Genomic DNA, 27,318 nt, shown 5'->3' with positions numbered 1-27,318 from the left:
TGGGGCAGCAGATGCAGCAGAACAGGTCCTGGGGCAGCAGATGCAGCAGAACTGGTCCTGGGGCAGCAGAGGCAGCAGAACAGCTCCTGGGGCGGCAGATGCAACAGCACAGGTCCTGGGGCAGCGGAGGGAGCAGAACAGGTCCTGGGGCAGCAGATGCAGCAGAACGGGTCCTGGAGCAGCAGAGGCAGCAGAACGGGTCCTGGGGCAGCAGAACGGGTCCTGGGGCAGCAGAGGCAACAGAACGGGTTCTGGGGCATCAGAGGCAGCAGACCGGGTCCTGGAGCAGTAGAGGCAGCAGAACGGGTCCTGGGGCAGCAGAGGCAGCAGAACGGATCCTGGGGCAGCAGAGGCAGCAGAACGGGTCCTGGGGCAACAGAACGGGTGCTGGAGCAGCAGAGGTAGCAGAACGGGTCCTGAGGCAGCAGAACGGGTCCTGGGGCATCAGAGGCAGCAGAACGGGTCTTGGGGCAGCAGAACGGGTCCTAGGGCAGCAGAGGCAGCAGAACAGGTCCTGGGGCAGCAGATGCAGCAGAATGGGTCCTGGAGCAGCAGAGGCAGCAGAACGGGTCCTGGGGCAGTAGAACGGGTCCTGGGGCAGCAGAGGCAACAGAACCGGTTCTGGGGCAGCAGAGGCAGCAGAATGGGTCCTGGGGCAGCAGAGGCAGCAGAACGGGTCCTGGGGCAGCAGAGGCAGCAGAACGGGTCCTGGGGCAGCAGAACGGGTCCTGGAGCAGCAGAGGCAGCAGAATGGGTCCTGGGGCAGCAGAACGGGTCCCGGGGCATCAGAGGCAGCAGAACGAGTCTTGGGGCAGCAGATGCAGCAGAACGGGTCCTGGGACAGCTGAGGCAGCAGAACGGGTCCTGGGGCATCAGAGGTAGCAAAACGGGTCTTGGGGCAGCAGAACGGGTCCTGGGACAGCAGAGGCAGCAGAACGGGACCTGGGGCAGCAGAGGCAGCAGAACGGGACCTGGGGCAGCAGAGGCAGCAGAACGGATCCTGGGGCAGCAGAACGAGTCCTGGGACAGCAAAGGGCTCTCAGGAAGACACTCCTTTAAACCAGGCAGCAGTGAATGCAGGTCTGGCAGCCCTTTCAATATGGTGCCAGCACCTGCCGTTGTGTCAGATGTCGGTGCCATCGGTGCCTCGTTCCCTGCCTCTGGTCCTTGTTTACATGGGCCCCATGCCTCCCCTTCATTAATTGGTCGGCTGCTACATAATCGGGATCGGCCTGCCACATTTCACTCGTGTGGTGATGACACCCGCTTCCGGTGCCTCTGCCGAGAGCCGCACCGTTAGTTTAAAATTCAGCCCATGGGGTCAAGAGTGGAAAATCTCCCCTCTGATTCTCTCCACTTAAACTGATGGAGCCTGTGCTGTGTTAGCTGATGCCACCTGGTGTGATACTGAGCCACACGGAGCAGGAAAGGGCCTGATTGTATTCATGGCTTGTGTTGAGTTAATTGATCCCACTCAGTGTGGTAGGAGCCACACAGAACAGAAGGGGCCCAGGCTCCTTCCTCAGCCTGAGGGATGATAGTTCTTCTCACACGTTGTTATACAGAGCCCCACACAGAACAGAGAAATCTCAGGCTCCATCCCCGGCCTGTGGTATTTTACTTCATCGCACCTGGTATGGTACGGAGTCCCCAGAGCAGGAAAGATCCAGCTTCCATCTCCGGCCTTTGCTGAATTAGCTGATCTAACCTGGTTGGCACTGCACCACAATCAGGGAAGGATGGGCTGAGGCTCCATGGCCTGTGGTGTGTTAGTTATTCTCATTTGGTGAGGTACTGAGCTCCATATAGAGCAGGATGGGCCTGTGCTCAGTGAACTGATCTCACCTTGTGTGGTCCTGAGTCCCACACACAAAGCAGGACAGGCCTAGGCCTCATCCCCGGCCTGTGTTCAATTAGCGGATCTCAGCCAAAAGATTTTGATAATGTTCCACACAAGAGGCTTCTCCATAAGATTAAAGTCCCTGGTATCAGTGGTAATATATTGATCTGGATTGGGAACCGACTGGCACGACGTAGGCAGAAAGTAGTTACAGTTGGATCTGGATCTGTTTGGAGACCAGTTACCAGTGGTGTCCCACAGGGATCGGTGTTGTGTCTGTTGCTCTTTACTATTTTTATTAATGATCTGGATGAAGGTATAGGGGGCACCATCTGTAAATTTGCAGATGATTTGAAGATCTGTGTGATTGTTTAGACTGCAGGCGATACTCGACTGTTTCAGGCTGATCTTAATGTGTTGGGAGATTGGGTTCATGACTGGTAAATGATGTTTAATTTGGATAAGTGCAGTGTTATTCCAGTGGACAGGGCGAATGCTCAACATTCATGCACCCTTCAGGGAAAAACATGAAAGTAGGTGGAAAAAAGAAAATAATTTTGAGCAGAGATCTGGATGTTCTGGTGCACAGATCTCTAAAGGTACAGCAGCAATGCTGTGAAGTGATAGTTGGAGCAAATAGAGGGTTGGGCTGCATTCAGAGGACAACTGAGTATAAAATGAGGCATATTCTTTCATGGGATGTGAGCGACACTGGCAAGTCCAGAATTTGTTACCCATCCCTAATTGTCCTTGGCAAGGTGGCGGTGAGCTCCCTTCTCGAATTGCAGCACTCCATGTGGTGTAGGTACAACCACTGTGCTGTTAGGAAGGGAGATCCAGGATTTTGACCCAGCATCAGTGAATGAACAGCGATATATTTGCAGATCAGATGGTGTGTGACTTGGAGGGGAGCTTGCACATGGTGGTGTTTCCATGCATCTGCAGCACTTGTCCTTCAAGGTGGTGGAGGTCTTGGGTTTGGAAGGTGCTGTCAACGGAGCCTTGGTGAGTTGCAGCAGTGCATCTGGTAGATGGTACACAATACTGCCACTGTGCGTCAGTGGTGAAGGGAGTGAATGTTTAAGGTGGTGATTGGGGTGACAATCAAAGCGGCTGCTTTGTCCTGAACAGTGTCGAGTTTCTAGTGTATTGCTGGTGCTGCACTCATCCTGGTTTGTGCCTTGTAGATGGTTGACAAGTTTTGGAGAGTCAGAAATCACAAAATTATTCCAGTGCAGAAGGAGGCCATTCGGCCCATTGTGTCAGCATAGAATTTTCGAACATAGAACGTTTACAGCACAGTCAGGACAAAAAACGAGCCACCAGGCTGAATCCCATTGTCCAGCATTTGGACCGTAGCCCTGCAGGTTCAGGTACTTGAGGTGCACATCCAGACTCCTCTTAAATGAGTTGAGGGTTTCTGCCTCAGCTACCCTTACAGGCAGTGAGTTCCGGACTCCCACAGCCCTGTGGGTGAAAAACCTTTCCTCATCTCCCCTCTAATTGTTCAACACATCACTTTAAATCTATGCCCCCTAGTCACTGACCTCCCTACTAAGGTTAATAGACCCTTCCCATCCATTCTATCCAGACCCCTCACAAATTTGTACATTTCAATCAAATCTCCCCTCAGCCTCTTCTGTTCCAAGGAGAACAACCCCAGACTATCCAATCTTTCCTCATAGCTGCATTTTTCCAGTCCTGGCAACATCCTCGTAAATCTCCTCTGTAACATCTCTAGTGCAATTACATCCTTTCCGGAATGAGGTGACCAGAACTGCACACAGAACTCAAGTTGTGGCCTAATTAATGATTTATACAGTTCCAGCATAACCTCCCTGCTCTTCTCTTCTACACATCGGCTAATAAAGGAAAGGATTCCATAAGCCTTCTGAACCAACTTATCAACCTGTCCTGCTACTTTCAGGGATTTGTGGACATTCACTTCAAGGTCCCTCACTTCCTCTACACCTCTCAGCATTCACCCATTAATTGTGTCTTCCTTTGCTGTGTTTGACCTCACCAAAGGCATCACCTCACACTTCTCCCAGTTGAATTCCATTTGCCACTTTTCTGCCCTCCTGACGAGTCCATTTTTCCAGCTCTCCTAATGAGCATTTCACCACGTGCCTTGAGCTGAGTTACTCATCACAGAATTCCCACTATCTGATTTACTCTTGGAGCCAGAGTATGTATATGAATGGTCCAGTTAAGCTTTTGTCAATGGTAAACCCCAGGATGTTGATGGTGGAGGGATTCAGCGGTGGTAATGCTGTTGAACGTCAAAGGGAGATGGTTACATTCACTCTTGTTGGAGATGGTCATTGCCTGGTACTTATGTGGTGTGAATGTTACTTGCCACTTAGCAGCCCAAGTCTGAATGTTGTCCAGGTCTTGCTGCTTCTGGACACGGACTCCTTCAGTATCTGAGATGTCCTGAATTTGTCGTTTTATGAAACCTTGGTCAGGACTCACTTGGAATATTGTATCCAGTCTTGGTCTCCTCACATGATGGGTGATATTGAGGCTTTGGAAAGGGTACAGAGGAGAGACATTCGACGAATTCCCAGTATAAGATATCTTGGTTATCAAGTTAGACTAAAAGAGTTGGGACCCTACACCTTAGAGAAACCTAGACTGAGGGGTGATCCGATTGAGGTTCATAAATAATGAAGGGTCCAATTTAGCATGGGAGAGGAGTCATAACTTTATATTGTGAAAGGCCAGATGGCACCCAGATCACATTAAATTTCATTTTCAGTGGCTCGTTAATGTACCAGGATGGTCAAGTGGTTAAGGCGTTGGTTTTAAAATCCAAAAGACATGTGTTGGTGTGGGTTCAAACCCCACTCCTGGTATCTGTGTTAGCAAAATTTTAGTTATTCTGTCCCTGACTTTTGCCTTGCACCATCATCTCTTCTGTCATTTAATCACTCTTGCCTTCCAACTGATCACAGCTTCCTATTATTTGATCTGCCCCAGCACCGTTCCTTGGCTCTGCGCTTGCTTATAAACTGGTAAATCTTTAACATAATCTCCTCTGTACCCTGACAATAACCTTCTCATCCTTCCTGGATTGTGGTTCCTCACAGGATCCGCTGCCTCTCCGACTCCCCTCCAGGTAACTGAAGGCCCTGAGCCTTGGTCTCGCTTTTTACGCTAGCTGGTAGTTGATTCCTTGCAGGTCTGCCACCGCTCAGGAGAAGCTCAAGACCCAGATCAAGCAAAGTATCAAGAGGAATGTGAACAAAGGCTCCCTGGTGCAGAGCAAGGGACAGGGAGCCTCCGGCTCCTTCAAAATCAGCAAGAAGGAAAACCCAGGGAAAAGTGGGAAAGAAGGTGAAGAAACCAGCAGACAAGTAATCTTCAGTGAACAAACCAGCAGACAAGAAATCTTTAGTGAAGAAACCAGCAGGCAAGAAAGTGACAACAAAGAAAGTAACAGCCAAGAAAACGAGCAGCTAGGCGGCGGCAACGCCAAATAAGGCGGTGAAGAAAGCAACGCTTCAGAAAAAGTCTCCTGCGAAGAAGGTCAAAAAAGGCAAGAGTGCGGCGGGCGGAAAGGCGCTGAAGAAAGTGCAGACATGGAAGAGCAAGGTCAAGCCGAAAGCAGCGAAGGCTCAGAAAGCAGGGTCTGGAAAGAAGTGAAAGAGCGCGGGAAACTTGTAAACATCTGTACACAAAGGCTCTTCTCAGAGCCACCCACATCTCTCAGGAAAGAGCTGATCCCCTGATCAAATGATCCCTGTCCCGGTCCCGCCTGCAGATTCCACATGGAAATGATTTGGAGTAAATCCAGGATCCCTGGTGACTCCCCTCCACCCAGCCCTTTCCCCACTCTGTGTAATAAAACAGAAGGATGTCCGGCCCTCACTCTAACTGGGGATGTGTTTGGTGCAGTCTCAGTTCACAAATTCAGGGGGAGAGTTTGTAAGACAGTAACACTGGCGGAGAAACCCCAGCTCACAACTCAAACCTCAACATATGAGTTTCTCCAATTCAGATGGAGTCGGGTGACAACAGGAGCTGGGATAGGCTGTGATCGGGAATGTTAGGAATGGATTTGTTCAGGGAGGAATGTACCTGGAATCTCCGAATATAATAGTTCCTTATTTCCCCAGATGACACATTCTGCAGTGAGTGTGAAAAGTCTCTTCACTGCTTCACATTTACTAATTGTTTGGTTCTAGATGAATAATGAGTCAGAGAGTAATGACAGGATCTGAAGCTTCTCTCACACCAGCCCTTGAATGACTCAGTGTGAATTGTCCAATGTGTGAAGCTACTGCCAGGGTTTGTCAATATGAACAGTTTCAGCTCAGTTACTGGGGGCCTGGAATCCCCGCAGTTTGACTCTGTCTCTGATTGGTCACCCGCTTCTCAATCCAATTCTTAACCAATAGGAGAATCACATATAAGTAAATAGAAGTTCTCATTGGCTTAGATTTTCCAATTGGAAAAAGCCCGGCAATTCCCGAGCAGGAATGAATTGAAGTGATGGAAAATTTCAATTTTCAGGCAACAATTTTAAAATCTCTCATTTTATGTTCTGTTTTACTGTATTTGCCGTCACAAAATCCTGATGCGATTTTAGGAATCGTTTTCATTTGTCAATCTGTTAACTGTAAGCGGCGGGAGGAAGGTCCGGTTCAGCAATTTAAAACGGGACAAATATCAGCTTCCTCTCTGTAAAAGGAACAAATTAGCGACTAATCGCTTCTCACAGGCTTCTCGGGGACTGACAGAAATGAGTGCTTTGTGATCTTTTCTCCTGAAAGAGGCGGATAATGCTGCAGGGAGCAATCAACTGCCCTTCACTTTCTGGCTGCTAATACACCCCTGACTTTAAACAGTTCAAACAGCGACTGATGCTTCAGCCGCAAAATGAGCAGATTCACCAGAATGATCCCGTTCCATCATGGCCAAAGACATCCAGCTGGCCCGCCGCATCCGCGGGGAACGCGCCTCAAACCCAGTTTCAGCACCAAGTGTAACAAGGTCTCTTTTCAGAGCCACCAAATCAGCAAAGGAAAGAGCTGCCATCTCTGTTCATCATCAAACCCATTAGATTGGAGGGCCGGTCACATGGTTTCTGTTTTGTCACATCACTTTCCCGAAAGGCCTGCAGGACTGCGAGCTGATCTGGAATTTAGAAAGGAGCATTACTGGAGACTCATTGCTGTTCAGCACAATCTCAACCCCGCTCCTGGGATCCGTTAGCTGGCATTTGAGGAAAAGAAATGGATCCCAGTTTTATTTGGAAGGCATTAATGGAGCCGGATCCGTTCACATGAGGGTTATTTACAAACATTACCCAATGAGTTCACTAATACTTGAATCCATTGGAGATCAGTACACAGGATATGTAAGGCAGCTCGGTCACTCTGACTGAAACCGCCAGTTCCCCGGGGCTGCAGACCCTGACTCTGCGGGGAGAGAATCCCCGACTCTATCCCGCCGCCGGGGCGAACAGACAGCTCTGTGTCCGGAGAATAGGGAGGGCCGGGGGAAAGGCACATATTAAAGCGCTGCGATGGACTCAGCTCATGTGTGTGCACAACTCTCACTGATTCCGTCCTCTGGGAACAGTGCGGTCTAAACAGATCAGGTTAGGAGAGAAACACACAGCCCGAGAATGGCCTCTTCCGTCCTGCATTTACTCTGTTCCGGGAGCAGAATCTCATTGAGAAGTGTCGCTCAGATCACCGGAGAGAAAAAAAAAACACAATTCAAACTGTCCAAATGAAAAACAGAGAATTAACCCGGACACTTCCATTATTAAATTAATTCATCAGTTCCGAACGAGTTCCCGTTAATGTACCGGGATGGTCTCGGGATTTATAAAATCGAAGGCAGCGGGATTTATTAAATTGTTGATTCTGACACCCTGTAGTTCCGTTCTTCACTTAACTAGAGGGGGAGATGTGTGAGCAGAGAAACAGAGCGAAATCCAGAGAGGGAACTGAAAACACACCTGGACAGATGTGAAACAGGTCAATCCACTGTTACAATAACTCCATCTCTGACTCCCTCCTGACAGTAACCAACCCTTTCACAGAGACTGTGGGTGGCTCTGAAAAGAGCCTTTGGTTTATGAGATGACATTTTGGCCACTTTACTTTTTCTGGGAGCTCTGAATGTTGGTTTTTTTGGGCAGCAGCACGGCTTGGATATAAGGCAGCACCCCGCCCTGAGCGATGGTCACTCCTCCCAGCAGCTTGTTGAGCTCCTCGTCGTTGCGGACGGCCAGCTGCAGGTGTCTGGGGATGATGCGACTTTTCTTGTTGTCCCGGGCCGCGTTCCCGGCCAGCTCGAGGATTTCAGCGGTCAGATACTCCTGCACAGCAGCCAGATAGACCGGGGCTCCGGCACCCACACGCTCAGCATAGTTGCCCTTTCTCAGGAGCCTGTGAACACGGCCCACCGGGAACTGCAGTCCAGCCCGGGAGGAGTGAGACTTGGCCTTGGCCCGAGCTTTCCCGCCGGTCTTACCTCTTCCAGAAATTTCCACAATCTCACAAATACTTTCACAAAGAATGAATAATTTCCTTAGCATTGATAGTATACCACAGGCAGTCAGGATGGCCGAGCGGTCTAAGGCGCTGCGTTTAGGTCATAGTCTGCATTGGAGGCGTGTGTTCGAATCCTACTTCTGACAAGTTGTGTTTTGACTGAACTGGAGGCGTTTGGGAGCAGCGGTGAAAAGTAAAGAGAGAGCAGGAAAGAACATGGATAAACAAAATAACAATGGACCCAAAGATGTTGCAACAAAACATTGGAGTCCGAGGCAACTGAGCAAACAGCAGGGCGCATAAAAGATCAAAAATGTAACCTTTGTATCGGGGTGGAAGATGTTCCCTATATCGTTAATGAATACTTTACTGTTTTCCCGAATGAGAGGGTGATGCAGATATTGTTATTAAGGAGGAGGAGTGTGAAGTATTGGACGTGATAACTAAAGGAGAGAGGAAGTCTTAATGGGATGAGCATCCTTGAATGTGGATAAATCATCAGGACCAGATGAAATGTACCCCAGACTGTTGAATGAAGCCAGGGAAGAAATAGTGGAAGGTCTGACCATCATTTTCCAGAGGATTGGAGGTCTTGTCACGTGGCAATAAAAGCAAAATACGAGGCAGATCAAGCATGGCTGAGCCTTTAGAGTAGAGAAACATGGATGAATTCCCTGAACCAGTGCTCCAGCTTTCAGAATAGAAGGAGCCTATACAAACCTGATGGGTTCCACTAAAGCAAAAGAGCTGGAGGTGTTGACGGTCAGAACAGATGAAATGTGGAGGAGTGTTTGAAGCAGATGCTGTGTGGTTACTGTAGTTGTACTATGGAGTTATTTCAAGGAGGTGATTCTGAATGTGATCAACGTGAACCCGTCCAAGGCAAAGGTTCCAAGCTTCCCTGTGGTCCAGCCTGGTTGAATGGATCTGAAGCAAACAAATCATCCAGAAGAGGAAAATATATGTAAGGCCATGAAAGCACAGAATTCAGATGGATGCAATACCAGATGGTATGGCAAGAGTGTAAAACAGCAACAGACTGGTGAATAAAACTTTCCCATTGAATAAGACAAGAGAAGAGAAGGGTAATAATAGTGTCAGAGGTGAGTTGTGATACTATTCACATTCCACCTTGATCTGAATAGGACTGTTGAAGGGAGTGATTGAGAAGAATAGAGGAGAAATGAAAAGAAAGGAGAAATAAACAAAAGGTCTTTTGATTTTAGAATGTTTGTTTTTGGAAATGACAGACTGTAAAGTGTGTGTGTCAGAAGATATAGAGCAAAGTTGGGTATGGCAAGATCACAGGAAAGTTGTGCCCTGAGACAAGGTGTGTGTTGACAGGAAAGCTGCTTTCTTTTGCGCAATATGTATTTTATTCATATAATTTGTGCAATTACATTGCAAAGCAGTTCAAATTTAATATTACATAAGGTACAATGCAGATCAGTTTCCTTCAATAATGTACATGATGTATCTCACAATCCCTGCCTGCACAGGTGATATTTACAGTATTTACATTACACATCAAACATTCTCTGGTGCAAACAGCCCGAGGGGTTTTACACGGGTTCCAGCCCCTCACTGTTCTATGGCCTACTAGGGCCTTCGACTGCAGCCTTTCCCCATTGAGTCTCCATGGTGGCTTCCCCAAGCTTCAATGCCGTCCCACAGCACATAGTCGTGGACGTTGCAATGTGCCAGTCTGCAACACTCGGTCATGGACAGCTCTTTGCACTGGAATACCTGTCCCACGGCTGGGCTCGTTCTCAATGGAGATCATTTCAAATGAACATTTCCTAAATCCGTGCTTTCTCTCTCGCAATAAAGAGAACAGGATGTCTAGCAGATTCAATGTGAGACAATAACGCTGCCGGGTAAAGGCCGCTTTCCAACTCCAATCTTAACACAGGAGATTCCCCAAACAGCTGCAGTGAGGTGCTGTAAACTGCTGGAAGCGGATGTGTGTGGAAATGGTGATATTACTGAGGATGTTTCTTGTTATAGAATGGACTGTGTTCAGGTGGGAATATTACTGAGTGTTAATTGCATCGGGACCATATTTAAAAGCTCCGGCTTTCTGGAAAGCCTTGACTATGAAGGCCGAGTCTGGAAGGGTTTGTGTGGAGAGCTGGGTTTCGGTTCTACTGTTAATAAAGGGTTTGAAATGGGCAACCCGGAGGAAACTGGAGGTGGAGCTGAAAGATGAGGGGCCGTTCTCTCTCTGTCTGTCACTCTGGGTGTCTCCTCCATCTAGCTCTCTGTTTAATCTTCACTCTTGTCTCCTCCCCTCCCTGCTCTCACTCTGCCTTTCTCAGCCAGGTCCCGGTGGCCTGTATAAAAAGGAGCCTGACGGAATCAGTCTCTTTTATTGTGCACTGATTTGAGGCAAGAATCAACATGCCTGGCAGTAAACAAGAGTATGCTTCAGGCTGGCAGCATGTTAGAATCCATGAGGAAAGGCTTCATCACCCTCATCGACAAGCGGAAGCGAAAGAGGGCAGAAATCAGAAATTGGTGGCCCAATTTCTGCTTAATGCAGACTACAAGATTCTGTCAAATGTCATAGCCAGTCGATTCAAGTCTGCTCTGGAGTTGGTGATTCACCCTGATCAGACCTATACTATAACAGGCAGGACAATCTCTGATAGTTTTGCGCTTCTCAGGGATATGATCACCTATGTCCGGGACAGGAGGGTGGACACCTGCCTCATCAGCCTGGACCAGGAGAAGGCTTTTGACAGGATATCGCACATTTACATGATGGATGTGCATTCCAAAATGTGGTTTGGGGAGGGAATCTTCAATTGGATCAAACTACTCTACACAAACATCGGTAGTGCAGTCTCAATCAATGGGTGGGAATCAGAAAGTTTCCCGATCCAATCTGTAGTCAGACAGGGCTGTCCTCTCTCCCCTGTCTTGTTTGTTTGCAGTATTGAACCCTTTGCTGAGTCTATTAGGAAGAATGCGAGCATCAGAGGGGTGACAATCCCAGGCAGCGGAGGCACTCAGGTTCAAACGTCCCTGTGCATGGATGACGTCGCCGTTTTATGCTTGGATCCACTGTCTGTGCGCAGACTGATGAGCATCTGCGACCAGCACGAACTGGCCTTGGGAGCCAATGTTAAACATGGCAAGAGCGAGGCCATGTCCTTTGGGAACTCGGCTGACCGATCCTTTGTCCCCTTCACCGTTAGGTCAGACTACCTGAAGGTGCTGGGGATATGGTTTGGAAGGGCTGGGACGTGCCCCAAAACCTGGAAGGAGCGAGTAGCCAGGGTACAACATAAGCTGAGCATGTGGGAGCAGCGATCTCTCTCCATTATGGGTAAGAACTTGGTCATCAGGTGCGAGGCGCTCACATTGCTGTACGTGGTGCAGGTCTGGACCATACCCCACTCCTGCGCTGTGGCGATCACCTGAGCCATTTTCCGCTTCATCTGGGGATCCAAAATGGTCTGAGTCCGGAGGGACACGATGTTCAAACCTCTGGATAAGGTCGGGAAAAATGTACCCAACGTCGTCCTCATCCTGATGACTACCTTCGTGTGTGGCTGCATCAAGCTGTGTGTAGATCCCCAGTTTGCAAACTTCAAGTGTCACTACGTGCTGAGGTTCTATCTGTCCCTGGTGTTGCAAAGGATGGGCCTGGTCATATTGCCGTGGAATGCTCCATCCAGTTGGACTGTGCCGTACTGCATTTCCTTCATGGAAAAGTATCTGTGGAAAAACACCTTTGACCACCAATCCATCAGGCAGTGGTCTGCACGGAATATCCTCCAGGCCCTACGGGAAAAGGAGACGGTGGATCCTGTCGGATGGTCCCCTGAGCAGAAGTCCAAAGTCATTTGGCAGAATGCCTCATCACCAGAACTTTCAAACAAGCACCAAGATGTAGCTTGGCTGATGGTGAGAAGAGCCCTCCCCGTCAGATCCTTCCTGCACACCTGAATTCTCCCCCCATCCACACGCGGCCCTCGAGGTGGCTGCGGTGGAAAAGAGACGTTGCCCACCTCTTTCTGGAATGTGTCTTTGCAAAGCAGGTATGGAAGAGATGCAGTGGTTTTTGTCGAGGTTCATCCCAAGCAGCTCTGTAGCACAGGGGTCTGTGCTCCATGGGCTGTTCCCAGGGTCGCACACCGAGACAAACATCAACTGTTGCTGGAGGACTATCAATTCGTTGAAAGACGCCCTTTGGTCTGCCCGAAACTTGCTGGTCTTCCAGTGCAAAGAGTTGTCCATGACCGAATGTTGCAGACTGACACATTCCAAGGTCCAGGACTACGTGCTGAGGGACGCACTAAAACTTGGGGCAGCCGCAGCAAAGGCTCAATGTGGAAAGACCAATGTGTAAGGTCCCCTCACCAAACTGAACTGAGGGGCTGGATCCATGGGAAACCACTCGAACTGCAGCCAGAAATAATTGTTTGCTGCAAAATGTACATGGCATGACCATGAAATGGAAGGGTTGTGAGGAACTCACTCCTGTATTGAAGGAAACTGATCTCCTTTGCACTCTTAGTATTGTTTGACTTGGTGCTTTTTGGAACTGTTTTGTAATGTATTTTTTTTTTACAGATTTTTATGAATAAAGTATATTTTGGAAATTAATTAAAGAAAGTCTGGCAGAGGTAAAGGAGGGAAAGGACTGGGCAATGCCGGAGCAAAGCAGCACTGCAAAGTGCTTCCTGATAATATCCAGGGCATCACTAAACCAGCAATCCGCCGCCTGGCTCGCCGTGGCTGGGTCAAGCGGATCTCGGGTTTGATCTATGAGGAGACTCGCGGGGTGTTGAAGTTTTTCCTGGAGAATGCGATCAGGGATGCGGTCACCTAAACTGAACACGCCAAGCGCAAGACAGTCACTGCCATGGATGTGGTGTACGCTCTGAAACGGCAGGGCCGCACTCTCTGCAGATTCAGCTGCTGAACAACTCGACCCTTTCCAGCAAACACAATTAAAGGCTCTTCTCAGAGCCACCCACCGCCTCACAGAGAGAGCAGTGACCTGGAAACGGGAGCTGGGATAGGCTGTTTAGAACTGTCTGGACGAAATCTGTGCTGTGTTCGAGAGACAATACTAGAATCCCCAAATTTGACATTTCATTTGGAGCAAGGATGTGCAGTGGATTTGATTTTCTAAACGGGCTGTGTAAACAGTGCCCGAGGCTCTACAGTTAGTTATTTCCCCAGTCGACACATGCCCTCAGTGAAAAGCCACATCACTCCTCCAGAATCACTCATTGTTTTCATAGAATTTCAAAATGATTTCGCTGCAATGAGGGAATCCGGGAGTTTTGCAGCAGCCGTTGAATCGGTCACTGGAACCAAACCCACTTGTGATGTTATTTCCCCCGAGACGGTGTTTCCTCCACTGAAACTGACAGGGTTTGTGAAACTGATCAGTTTCAGCTCAATCATTCAGGGACCTGGAATTCCCGCAGTTTGAGCCAGCGCTATCCAGAGCCCACTTCTGATTGGTCACCCTCTTCCCATTCACATGTCTTAACCAATTGCCGAGCCTGGAATTGGAAAATACAGCAATCATTGGCTTAAATTGTCGTCCTGGCAGAAAGGTTGAATTCAAAAAAGCCGCCAATTTCAGTGTTGGGCAGAATCGAATTCCTCAACGAATCTCAATAACGAATTGGCAGCACATTTTATACTTTCCCCGATTTTCCTTTCCATCGATTGGGGTGCTAATTCACTCGGGTGCGTTTGCTAATGCTAACTGTAATCCTCAGATCCATTTAACATTTCAGTAATCCTATTAAATACAAAATGAATTTTATGATTGAATTTCCATTGGAAGATAGTGAATTAGCACCCCGATCGATGGAAAGGAAAATCGGGCAGAGGATAAAATGTGCTGCCAATTCGTTATTGTGATTTGATTATATAACTGACCAGGACTGACTTCACCCGAACGCACCTACTAGCTCCCACCCCACTGACCGCTCTCCCCCCTCTGCAACTCGCTTTTCCCCCTCCTCCCTACTGCCGAAATTCCGCACTCTGGCTGTTCGCTCTCCACACCCCCACCCCCCACCCTGTCCCAGCCCAGCCCACAGCTGCTAGCTCTGGCTGTGACACTCGCTCCCACATTTCTTCACTGGGCGCCACCTGTAGAAGCAGGAGTGCCACAAGGAGTGACAGGGCGACGTAGGAGTGAGTGGCTGAGAGGAGGGAAGCGGCACGGCCTGGAGCGAGTGGCCAGAGACTGGAGTGGTGCGAAGCGAGGAACAACTGGCCAGGGGAGTGGAGGGGTGGGGGAGCAGCGAGGTCTGGAGCGCGCGGCTGAGGGGGGAATCGTCGAGGCCTGGAGTGAGTTGCCGAGGTGGGTGAGCTACAGCTTCAAAATCTCCCATTCAGCCACTTCCTCCAGCCAAGTGGTGGGGGGATGGGGTGGCTAGATACCCAATGACGCTTTATCACGCATGCACGAAGATGGATTTGTTGCGGAAATGTGATGACGTTGGCGCTGCAAAATGACATCATCCCGTGCACGGGAAACTCAGTCCTGGCAAGATGTCAAAAATCACTGTGATTTTTTGGTCTTTTCAGTGCACTCCTCTTTCTTTAGTTGCCTCTTACTCCAATGTATTGAAAAAACATATTTGGGTCCATTTTCATTTTACTTGTCAATATTCTTTCACGTTCTCCCTTGACCGCTGCTCCCAAATCGCTCCAGTTCAGTCAAAACACAACTTGGCAGAAGTGGGATTTGAACACACGCCTCCAGAAAACACGACGACCTGAACACAGCCCCTTCGAACACTCAACCACCCAGACTGTTTCTTGTTCACAACAAAAGCAGAGAAAATATCCATTCTTTGTGAAAGTATTTGAGAGATTGTGGAAATGTCTGGAAGAGGAAAGACCGGCAGGAAAGCTCGGTCCAAGGCCAAGTCTCGCTCCTCCCGGGCTGGACTGCAGTTCCCGGTGGGCCGGGTTCACAGGCTCCTGAGAAAGGACAACTATGCTGAGCGTGTGGGTGCCGGAGCCCCGGTCTATCTGGCTGCTGTGCTCGAGTGTCTGACCGCTGAAATCCTCGAGCTGTCCGGTAACGTGGCCCGGGACAACAAGAAGACCCGCATCATCCCCAGACACCTGCAGCTGGCCGTCCGCAACAACTAAGAGCTCATCAAGCTGCTGGGAGACGTGACCATCGCTCAGGGCGGGGTGCTGCCTAATATCCAGGCCTTGCTGCTGCCCAAGAAAACCAGCGCTCAGAGCTCCCAGAAAAAGTAAAGCGGCCGAAATGACATCTAATAAATCAAATACTCTTTTCAGAGCCACCCACAGTCTCTGTGAAAGGGCTGGTTACTGTCAGGAGGGAGTCAGTGATGGAGTTATTGTAACAGTGGATTGACCTGTTTCACATCTGTCCAGCTGTGTTTTTTAATTTGCTCTGTTTTTCTGCTCACACATCTCCCCCTCTGGTTAAGTGAAGAACTGATATACAGGTTGCAGAATCAACAATTCCCAGGAGCGGGGGGTGATATTGTGCTGAGCAGCAATGACCCTCCAGTAATGCTGCTTTCTAAATTCCAGATCAGCTCTCAGTCCGACAGGCCTTTCATATTTTAAATATCACAACAGAGCTGAGCGGGGCTGAGCGCAGCCTCAGCCGAACCGAGTCTCAGGGGCTCTCAGGACCCCAATCAGAGCCGCCAGGCCTGGCGGGCGTGCAGCAAGGACCCCGGGGGAGGGAGGGTGCTCCATTAAAGTGATGGTGCAGCACCTCCCCAATCATCGCCGCCACTTCCCGGTCTCTTCTCCCGTTTATCTCAACATTAAGAAGACGCTTTTGCTCTGGACTACACTGGTTATAAAGTAAGACCCAACTTTGTCTCTGAAAGTGATGAATAGCAGCAACAACAGCAGAATCCAACCCCTGCAGTTAAATGTGAACTTGCTGATGTTGCAGCAGATTGAATGACTGAGTAAATCCCTTCCCACACACATGGCAGGGGAACGGCCTCTCCCCAGTGTGAGTGTGTTGGTGTTTCAGCAGATCATTACTGCTTTTCAAGCTCTTCTCACAGTCAGGACATTGAAAAGGTCTCCTCTGATCAGTGTGAACAAGTTGATGTTCAGTGAGGTTGGATCACTGAGTGAACCCCTTCCCACACACGGAGCAGGTGAATGATCTCTCCCCAGTGTGAACTCACTGGTGTCTCAGCAGGTTGACTCTGGCTGGGTTCAGTTCCACACTCATTGGTTCCTCTCTCTCTCTTCCCCTGAAGGTGCTGATTCTGACTGTATGTACGTGCGCTCTTCCCCTCCGACCCTCCCTGTCCAATGTAGTATCTCCCAGTTTTGGTGATGTGCTCGCCCTTACCTGTCTCCATTTCTCCTTCTTATGCAGACTTGCCCTGACTGTCACTATTTCATAGAATAATACAGCACAGAAGGAGGCCAATCGGTCTTTTGTGCCTGTGCTGAATCTGTGAAAAAAATGATGCAATTAAACCAAACCCCTGCCTATTTCCCCATAGTCCTGGAGAAATTCACTTTGAAATATTTGTCCAATTCTTTTATGAAAGTTCTAATTGAATCTGTTTCCACCACACTGTCAGACAATTCATTCCAAATCCGAATCAGTTACTGGGTAAAAAGATCTCTCCTCACCTCCCCTTGACATTTTTGGCCAACAATCCCAGCTTCACCAGCCTGTCCAGAGAACTGAAACCCCTCATCTCTGGTATAATTCTCGTATATCTCCTCCGAACTGTCTCAAAAGCTTTGATGTCCTTTCTGAAGCCTGGTGCCCAAAACTGGACACATTACTGCAGCTGAGATCGAGCTAGCGACGCCCACATCCCACGAACGGATAAAAAAACGCTCCCTGCCAAATCCCCAATTCTTATCCATTTACAGACGTTCCTTGCCCAGTCCCCAAATCTTATTCATTTAGAGACGCTCCCTGCCCAATCCCCAATTCCTATCTATTTACAGACGCTGCCTGAACAGTTGACCTTGCTGGCGGGCAGTTTCGGGAAGCCTCACAGGGAAAAGCTTCACCGCCACCCGCAGGGACACAAACGGGATTGTTCCATCCAATTGTGGCCTTGACGCCCTGCTCCAGCTGTGTGCACCCGCTACGGGCGCGGTCTCCCTGCACGTTGTGAATATTCCGCTCCGGCTGCAGATGGAGCTCAGCCACTGCCACGCCTGCTCCTTATCAGAGACAAGGCAAATTCTGGAGCGCAGAGCATTCTGGGTACCACAACTGTCATTAATGCCAATCTCTGACATGATAATCAGGTTTTATTTCCTGCATTTCATTTCCTGGTATGTTAGTGCGTGTTTTCTTTTAATCTTTCCTGCCCTCTGCCCTATCAAACACCTTCCCCTTTGTTCTCTCCCACAGGCACCTCTCCTTCACTTGTTTGAAACCTAAATCTTTTCTAACCTTTGGCAGTTCTGATGAAAGGTCACAGACTTGAAACTTTAACTCTGTTTCTCTCTCCACAGATGCTGCCAGACCTGCTGAGTATTTCCAGCACCTTTGTTTTTATTTCAGATTTCCAGCAGATGCAGTATTTTGCTTTTACTATATCAGAAAGTCTCTCCTTGATTCAGGACTCGCTGCTAAAGATTCAACTTTATCTCATTTCACTCTCAGCTCTGGGTCAGTGTGGATCAGTGGGACTTCTGGCTGTCTCCCGCTTCACATTCCATCAGTGCTGAGAAAACAATGGGAAATATTACTCTTGTTGTGTTCTGTAAATTTTGACAAACACTTGAATGTAAATATTGTCTTCCAAAGCAATGAGCGAAGGCTGGTTTTGCTGTGTTCCTGAAATAGATCAGCTGGATTTGCATTGCACTAAAAATCGCAGTTCTTGGTTCAATCCCAGGTTTTGGCACTTTCAACCTCTCCTGTGTCTTTTTCTTTGGCTCCAATTGTCAAGCTGCATGATTTACTTTGAAATTAGCACCAGAGAATCAAGGCACCAGCGAGCATGAGGAGCTGAAATTAGCACAGATCAAATACACTTAATATTTCTGACTGAAGATGGTTGCAAATGCTTCAGTTTTGCCTTTTGCACTGACGTGCTCAGCACCACCATCATTGAGGATGTGGGTGTTTTTGGAGCCTCCTCATCTTGTTAGTTATTAAATTATCCACCACCATTCACGACTGGATGTGGCAGGACTGTGGAGCTGTGATCTGATCCTGAGGGAGATATCCGTGCATGGAGTGGCAGGATGTATGGAGAGTGATCCTGAAGAGGGTGTCCGAGCCTGGAGTGGAAGCTTTCTGTGGAGGTGCAGGAGTAGGCCCCAGTGTTTTATAAAGGTTTAGTATAACTTATTTGCTTTTACTCTATGCCTCTATGAATAAAGCCAAGTGTCCTGTTTGCTTTTAGCAACATTTTCAAACCTTCTAAGATTGGTGCACATTGTCTCATTCTTCCTCCCAAACCTTATCACTTTACACTTCTCTGTGTAAAATTTTATCTGCCATGTGAAAGCCCATTTTGACAGTTTTTTTATCTTCTCCTGAAGTGTGTGACTGTCACTGGCAAAAGACGAAATTCCCCAGCATTCTTTGATGCTATCTCCATGGAGAGAGCAATCTCACACGTTAGCTGAAATGTAGGATTTTGCGTGTTTAGTATCTTTTCTCATCCACCAATATAAGCACAAATCTGTCTCGTAATGTACGGTCTAAGAATGTGCCAAAGTTGCAATGTAGTGATAAATTCTTCAGTTCCACCATGTACTCACCAACTATTTCACTACTTTTCTGCTTTCTGGTTCCAAATTTCTAACTTGCCGTGATCTCCAGTGGCTTTGGGTTAAAATGTTCCTCCAACTTGGTGATGATTGTTTTGAATTCACATCTTTTGCCTTGATGGGAGCAGGAAGATTTGTTAGCATGTCATACACTTCCAGGATAATTTACATTCGCAAAATTACTTTCTTGCCCTCAAGAATTGCCTTATTCTGAGTCTTGACCTCTTCACTTTCACCTTCAAGTTCCAAAATATTATTAGCTCTGAAAAACATGTCCATTCTTTCAATATATGAACTGAATGGTTCTCGAGCCCTCCGATGTATCCCTTGGGTGCAGCCATATTGTCCCAAATAATCACTTTGAATCTGATGCACACTAAGACCCTGCGGTAAAGGCCTGCTCGTTTATGAAATTGAAACCCGACCCGGTCCGACCTGACCACATCCAACCTGAACCTGACCCGAGCCCGAGTCCTTTGATTTTTTTCCCGCACCCGACCCGACCCGACCCGACCCGACCCGACTACCATAATAAAGTTAATTATATCAAACATACCTTGTCCAAATGTTGTGATCCTCCATTCTGAAAGCTGGCTATTCCTGCGGAATCATGCAGAAGTTCCCTCCCTGAGCAAGGCAGCACTGTGCCCGCCTCCAGCCCAACCCGTCACGAACCCGAAAGCCGGACATGGAAGAGAGACCCGACCCGAACATGACACATGTCATCCGGTCTCGTCGGAGTCGGGTCGGGTTGCCATGCTTTACCCTCGGGCATCTCATTCAACTGAGGAGACAGTCTGTAGCACAGGCTTCACACAATCCACCCAAAATCTCCACCATCTGAGCAGGTAGGTCACCAGGAGCTGGCTGTTCTTGTTCGCTGCAGTTCCTGCTGCTGTTTTCTGCCTATATTTGCAGACTTTTATCTCATCCTCATCACCATTTTCTCGAATATATTCAGGGGGCATCAGCAGAGAAAATGGAGACCAAATGCGACAAGTGCAAGGAAATGTTTATTTGTAATATTACATCATAAACATAGTATACAAAAACATTACATGTGTGAAACACGTCCCGATCAAGATGTGTCTGAATAAATGGATCCCCTCACAATAAACACTGTCACCTTTCAATGTTTAGCGGACGAATGTGAGGGCCAGATGTGTGTGATTCCCACAGTAATGTGTTTGTTCAAAGTTCAGGAAAAGATGGAGATATGAATAATTTACAGGGAAATCCTTGAAGCATATCTCCATGTCTCTCACTCACAAAGATCTGCAAACTTGTGGATTCAGAAAGCACCCAGAGACAGATATTCCTGCAATAACCTGTAACTCCAGGACAGGATGTGTTTGAGATTTTGCCCTGTCGCTTAGTTGGTTAAAGCCTCTGTCAAATAAACAGCAGAACCTAACTTCAAACCCCAACAAAGCCTCACTGCAGTGAAGAAACGGAAAGTTATGATTTAAAGACTACTCTGTCAATCATTCACATCTCTGTCTTCCCCTGAACTTCGAGTTCAAATTTGTTTGTGAAGTTGAGTGACACGTTAAGACAGCACAGTCTTTGTCTTTGTGAAAGAAGTGATTTGGGAATGGCTGTTTGAAACTGTCCCTCCTTGCACAGAAATTCAGTGCAAATACTCAAATCACCCACAATTTCCACGAGAGAAATTTGTTCACAATTGCATTTGACGTGAAACCGCCTCAACATTAACCGATTAGGCACACTACAGCCTGCCGGACTGAACATTGAGTTCAATAATTTCAGAGCATGACAGCCCCCCACTTTACTTTCATTTTTAGTCATTTTTAGTTATTTTTTCTTCCTTTTTTTGCATTCCTTTTTACATTTTTTGCATTTATTTCATTTCATCTTAGTTTGTTCAGTTTGCTTACCCACTGTTTTTTTCAGGTTGTTTTTCTTCAGGTTTGCACTTGCTGATGTTCTATATTCAGTCTATTCACACCTAATCTGTACTAATGCTTTGTCTTTCAAAACACCATTAACATATTGTTTGCCTTTGCTCCGTGACCTTTTGGTCAGCTATGTGGCCTGGTCCAATCTGCACCTTCTCCTTTGTTATCTCTTGCCCAACCCCCACCTCACTTGTTTATAATCTGTGACTTTTCTAATATTTGTCAGTTCCGAAGAAGGGTCACTGACCCGAAATGTTAACTCTGCTTCTCTTTCCACAGATGCTGCCAGACCTGCTGAGTGAATCCAGCATTTCTTGTTTTCGCCTCAACATTAATCTCACTGAAGCAGAGTGTGACCATGTTGTATGTTTCAGAGTGTTGGTGCCATTATGTGTCGCTTTTAACCGTGACTGGGAAACAACGCAAGGTTGATCAAAGGTTGGAATATATTATCATTCAGGAGCAAGAAAAATCAAAAGGAACCGAATAAGAAAACACAGTCTCCAGATTTGAGAATCTGTAGATCCGCTTTGGGAAAGTGAATCAGAGCAGAATGAAGGGTGAACTGTCCGACTGCCCAGAAGAGATGAAGACACAACTCAGTCAGCACGTTCCCCTGGTTTATGATGCTGGAACATTCCTCTCACAGAAATGATTTAACCCAATGACAAACATTCTTGCAGCTGATAATTTATGCTAATGATTGAAGGACTTTCTCATGTGGTTACCTATTGGTAAGAAGATATTAAACTTAGTTTCAATCAATCCAGCTGCGATGAACTTTGAATTTTTCTGCCTTTTATAAACATTATTTGAAGGGTCTCAGTGACAATGTTCAGTGTTGATGAGAGTGGGGTCTGGGTGAGCAACTGCTGAGCGTGACAGGGTCAGGACTGGATGCAGGAAGTTCTCTGACAGTCTCTCTCTCTCTCTCTCTCTCTGATGGTTTTGAGTTGGTTCACAACTGGCAGCTGTTGGTGTTTCGATAAATGAAGGAAGTTCCCTCTAACCATTTTTTTTTGATTCACAGTGGAGGATAAGGATGTAAAGGGTTAATGCTGAAGACAGTGGGATCAACCTCTCCCACTGTCAAAGTGATCATGTAACAGTCACATGGGATGAGGTTTGGGAGAAGAGAGTGCAGCACCAAGGATGCTAGCTGAGGAGGCTTGATGAGTGTGTATATAGTATTGTGTAAATTAGAAAAGAGTTCTCAGTTCTTTCAGCAGGAAATGTGTCCAGATAATATCAAGAAACTCACAATTTTATTATTCAGGAGTCGGAACACAGATATTAATTCCAAGTTACAGTTCTGGGTTCATTTAACAAACAAAATAGAGAATAATATTACTCACTGATTGAAATCCCCTAGTGAGGAGACAGTTAAACAGTTGGGACATCCTTCGATCCAAGGTTTTGACAGCATTTGCAACTTTTGCAACTTTTTTTTATCCAGCTTTGATGGACGAGTGAAAAAACTGAAAAAACTGAACAAATCCATTCTTCCGTCTTCCCTTCTTTCCATCAGTTTCTCTTTTCTGTCCCAGATCAATATAATGATGAGAATCCCAATTTAATCTGATGTTTCTGCTGTTTTATCCATTCCAATCAAAATTCAACATTCCAGTCAAATCTATTTGTTATTCCACAGTGTCTCTCCATGTGTTTTATTCTGTTGTATTCTCTCACAGTCTGTTTGATGATCAATATTGCATCTCTCTCTCTGTTCTGGTGAAGATCAGAAGCAGTGATATCTGTTTGCACCGCCTGACAAGTTGGCTGAGGCTGTGCCTCGCTGATCACGTGGAGTTGAAGCAATTCTTCCAGTCAGTTAGTTCAGTTGTCATTTCATGAGAAATTCGAAGTCATCATGACTTCGTCAGTGACCGAATGGTTCAGGTGTCTGAGTGATGTTCATCATGCTGCGATCAAATGATTGTATGTTCCAGTCTTTCCGTGGTGAGTTTTCACACTGAGTAGAAACGTGTTGGACATGGTCTGGAAATGTTTCACACCGCTTCATTCCCAACAGGCCATGACCTGATGTGATGGAAATATCATTTACTTACAGAAGCTACATTTCCATCATGACACAGCTGGCTGCACATTCAGGATCTGTGTGAAGGTGACGGTTGTGCTTCTATTACTTGCCAGATGCCGTGGTGGCTGAGAGGTTAAGGCGATGGACTACTAAACCATTGTGCTGTGCACGCGTGGGTTTGAATTCCATCCTTGTCGTTAGTTTATCAAATGCCTGTTGCGTTCTTGTTTCCAGCTTCAATGCAAAGTCGGCCTGGAAACCTGTTCTTGTCAGTATCTTGACGGTGGTTCCAGAATTGTTTATACTTTATTAAAATTGAGACAGGCAATTGGAATTCTTCACCAAAATTGGACTGGAATGAAGATCAAATAGGGATCACGAAACGGAGCAGGATTTTCCCTCCCCTCCTTCCTTCCTTCCATCTTTACTTTCTCCGGATTTACACCAAGTGAACGACTAACGGGAAAAGCAAATGGCGAGGGAGCAGAAGCAGAACATTATCCTTTGGCAAGAAATTTATTTTCAAACCTGTTTGATAGATTAAGTGAGTGAGCAATGTTTTGGCAAATGGAGTTTAAAATGAGGGGTCATCTGGCACCTACGAAAGATAGATCAGAGTGTTTTTTGTTAAGTGGTGAGATGATAGAAACTGCGGAGGCGCAGAGACCCGAGCACTGAATCACTAAAAGCTAGTGGACTGGTAGAAAAATAATGTGAAAAGTGAACGGAATATGAAGATTGGAACTCATGTTGCAGTTATATAAAGCTCTGTGCTCCTGAAGTAAATGTCCAAGCCCAGATTGTGGGGAATCTGTGGAGAGTGATTTGTTTTTTATTCATTAATGGGCGCGAGTATCGCTGATAAGTCTAGCATTTATTACCCATTCCTATTGCCGTTGAGAATGTGGTAGTGAGCTGCCTTCTTGAACTGCTACAGTCCATATGGTGTAGGAACACCCACAGTGCTATTGGAGAGGGAGTTCCAGGATTGTGACCCAACAACAGTGAAGAAATGGCGATATAGTTCCATGTCAGGATGGTGAGTGACTTAGAGGGGAACCTGCAGGCAGTGAGTTCCCATGCATCTGCTGCCCTTGTCCTTCGAGGTGGTAGTGGTCACGGGTTTGGAAGGTGCTGTTGAAGGATACTTGGCGAGATACTGCAGTGCATATGGAGATGGTACACACTGCAGCCACTGTGTACTGGTAGTGGAGGAAGTGAATGTTTAAGGTGGTGGGTTAGGTGCTGATCAAGTGGGCTGCTTTCTCCTGGATGGTGTTGAGCTTCTTGAGTGTTGTTGAGTGGGATGTATTCCATCCCACTCCTGACTTGTGCCTTGTACATGGTGGACAGGATTTGAGGTGTCAGGAGGCGAGATACTAGCTGCAGAATTCCTAATCTCTGACCTGCACTTATAGCTGCAGCATAGATGTGACTGGTCCAGTTTAGTTTCTGGTCAATGGTAACCCCCAAGATGTTGATGGTGGGGGATTCAGTGATGATTATGCTGCTGAATATCAAAAGGTAGATGGTTTGATTCTCTCTCAATCGAGATGTTCACTGCTTAGCACTTGTGTGGCAGAAGGTTGCTTGTCACTTATCAGGTCAAGCCTGAAGTTTGTACAGGTCTCGCTGCTTGTGGGCACAGACTGCTTCAGTATCTGAGGAGTTGTGAGTCATCAGCGAACATTCCCACTTCTGACTTATGTTGAAGGGAAAGTGATCAATGAAACAGCTGAGGATGTTTGGGCCGAGGACACTACCCTGAGAAACTCCTGAGGCAATGTCCTGGGCTGAGATGATTGGCCTGCACAAACCACAACCATCTTGCTTTGTGCGAGGTATGACTCCACCAAGTGGAGAGTTTTCCCCTTGATTCCCATTGACTTCAATTTTGCTCGGGATCCTTGATGCCACACTCATTCAAGGGCAATCACTCTCACCTCTCCTCTAGAAATCCACTCTTTTGTGTCTGTTTGGACCAAGCTGCAATAAAAAATAAAACAGAAGAAATATTAGCAGGAGTAGGCCATTTGGCCCCTCGAGCCTGCTCCACCATTCAATAGGATCATGGCTGACCTGATCATGGCCTCAACCCCACTTTCTTGCCTGCCCCCCATAACCCTTGACTTCCTTGTGGATAAACATCTGTCAACCTCAGTCTTGAAGACATGCAATGACCCAGCCTCCACTACTCTCTGTGGTAGAGAATTCCAAAGATTAATGACTCTCTGAGAGAAGAAATTCCTCCTCAATTCCTTCTGAAATGGAAGACCATTATTCTGAAACTGTGTCCCCTAGTTGGAAATTCCACCATGAGGGGAAATATTCTCTCAGCATCCACCCTGTCAAGCCCCCTCAAAATCTTATATGTCTCAATACGATCAAATATCATTTTTCTGAACTCCAATGAGTATAGGTCCAACCTGATCAACTCTCCACATAAGACAACCAATTCATCACAGGAATCAATCCAGTGAACCTTCTCTGAACTGCCTCCAATGCAAGTATATCCCTCCTTAAATAAAGAGACCAAAACTGTACACAGTACTCCAGGTGTGGTTTCACCAACACCCTGTACATTTGCAGCAAGACTTCTCTTCTATTATACTCCATCCCCCTTGAAATAAAGGGCAACATTCCATTTGCCTTCCTAATTATTTGCTCTACCTGCATGGTAACTTTTTGTGATTCATGTACGAGGACACGCAGATCCTTCTATACCGCAGCATTCTGTAATCTCTCACAATTTAAATAATATTTTGCTTTTCCATTCTTCTTACCAAAGTGGATAACCTCACATTTTCCCACATTATACTCTACCTGCCAAGTATTTGCCTGGAGTCGAGGAACCCTGGCAGAACCTAAACTGAGCATCGATGAGCAGATTACTGCTAAGTGTCTGGTGCTTGATAGCACTGTTGATGACATCTTCCAGCACTTTGCTGATGATTGATAGGAGACTGATGGGCTGGTAATTGGTCAGATTGGATTTGTCCTGCTTTTTTTTTATGGAGTGGGCACACTTGGGCAATTTTCCACATTGTCGGGTAGATGCCTGTGTTGTAGCTCTACTGGAACAGTGTGGCTGAGAGCGCAGCTAGTTCTGGAGCACAAGTCTTCAGTACCAGAGCCGGGATGTTGTTAGGGCGTATTGTCGTTGCTGTATCGAGTGACTTCAGTTGTTTCTTGCGATCATGTGGAGTGAATCGAATTGGCTGAAGACTGGAAACTGTGATGCTGGGGACCTCAGGAGGCCGAGATGAAAAACATGTCCATTCTTTCAATATATGAACTGAATGGTTCTCAAGCCCTCTCATAAGTTCCTCACCTTCCAATGTATCCCATGTGTGTGCAGCCATATTGAATCTCATTCAACTGAAGAGACATTCTGTGGCCCAGGCGTCACACAATCCACCTAAAATCTCCACCATCCGAGCAGGTAGGTCACCAGGAGCTAGCTGATCCTTTTCACTGCAGTCCCTGCTGCTGTTTGCTGCCTATATTTACAGACTTTTATCTCATCCTCATCACCATTTTCTCTAATATATTCAGGGGGCATCAGCAGAGAAAATATACACCAAGCGTGGCAAGTGCAAGGAATTGTTTATTTGCGTCATTATGTCATACACATAATATACAAATACATTACATGTTTGAATCATTTCTTGAGCACTTTTATACCAGATTTGCCTGAATAAATGGAACCCCGTCACAATAAACACTGTCACCTTTCAATGTTTAACGGAGAGGTTTCTACAAAGTTCGGAGAAAGACGGAGATATGAATAATTTGCAGGGAAATCATTAAGCTTATCTCCATGTTTCTCACTGACAAACACATGGATTCAGAAAGAACCTGAGTGCAAAATCAACAGAAATAAACACAGCCAGAGAGACTTGCAATAACCTGTAGCTCAGGGAAAGTACATGATATTATGGAAGTGATTTCGATTTTTTTTTGTGAAATTTTTTTTGAGAAATTCATCGTCAAACTTAATAAATGTCAGACCAGTTCTTTTTCAAGAGGGTACTGAAAGTACTAATTTGGCAACTATGTTTACTGGTTGTCACATGACTCAAGTTAAATGGTGAACAGAAACCCTGATAACAGGGGGAAATGTGGACAGAGAAGTCAGTTGCTCCTCCTGATTGGACAAACCCGGCAGCAGCAGCACACACCGAAGAGGGCAGAAAAATCACAAGCTTTTATTTGTAGCAGTCATTGTGTTTTACCTTCTGGGATGAGCAGCTG

The 27,318-nt window shown here is 46.9% G+C and overlaps 1 protein-coding gene and 1 non-coding gene across 2 annotated transcripts; one reads left to right on the top strand and one right to left on the bottom strand.

Moving 5' to 3' along the window:
• Positions 1 to 259: 259 nt before the first annotated feature.
• Positions 260 to 8,396, bottom strand: LOC137361688 (histone H2A-like). The gene is made up of 2 exons (XM_068026390.1): positions 7,960 to 8,396; positions 260 to 485 (listed from the first exon to the last, which is right to left on the bottom strand). The coding sequence occupies exons 1-2, from the start codon at positions 8,394 to 8,396 to the stop codon at positions 260 to 262; spliced, it is 663 nt and encodes a 220-aa protein (XP_067882491.1).
• trnal-uaa (transfer RNA leucine (anticodon UAA)) lies at positions 4,616 to 4,698 on the top strand. Its single transcript has one exon. It is a non-coding gene; the product is annotated as a tRNA-Leu (tRNA).
• Positions 8,397 to 27,318: the final 18,922 nt, after the last annotated feature.

The sequence above is a fragment of the Heterodontus francisci genome, unplaced genomic scaffold (genome assembly GCF_036365525.1).
Source record: "Heterodontus francisci isolate sHetFra1 unplaced genomic scaffold, sHetFra1.hap1 HAP1_SCAFFOLD_91, whole genome shotgun sequence".
In the NCBI taxonomy this organism is placed as follows: domain Eukaryota; kingdom Metazoa; phylum Chordata; class Chondrichthyes; order Heterodontiformes; family Heterodontidae; genus Heterodontus; species Heterodontus francisci.
Note: the sequence above shows the minus strand (reverse complement) of the source record. Positions and strands in the feature narration are given on the sequence as shown.

Excerpts from the sequence above, each read along its gene's own strand:
- LOC137361688 (XM_068026390.1), bottom strand. The coding sequence starts at position 8,396 with ATGCTAAGGAAATTATTCATTCTTTGTGAAAGTATTTGTGAGATTGTG. Across the intron at positions 486-7,959 it reads ATTCAGAGCTCCCAGAAAAA|GACCCGTTCTGCTGCCCCAA; the intron begins GTAAAGTGGCCA and ends CTGCTGCCCTAG.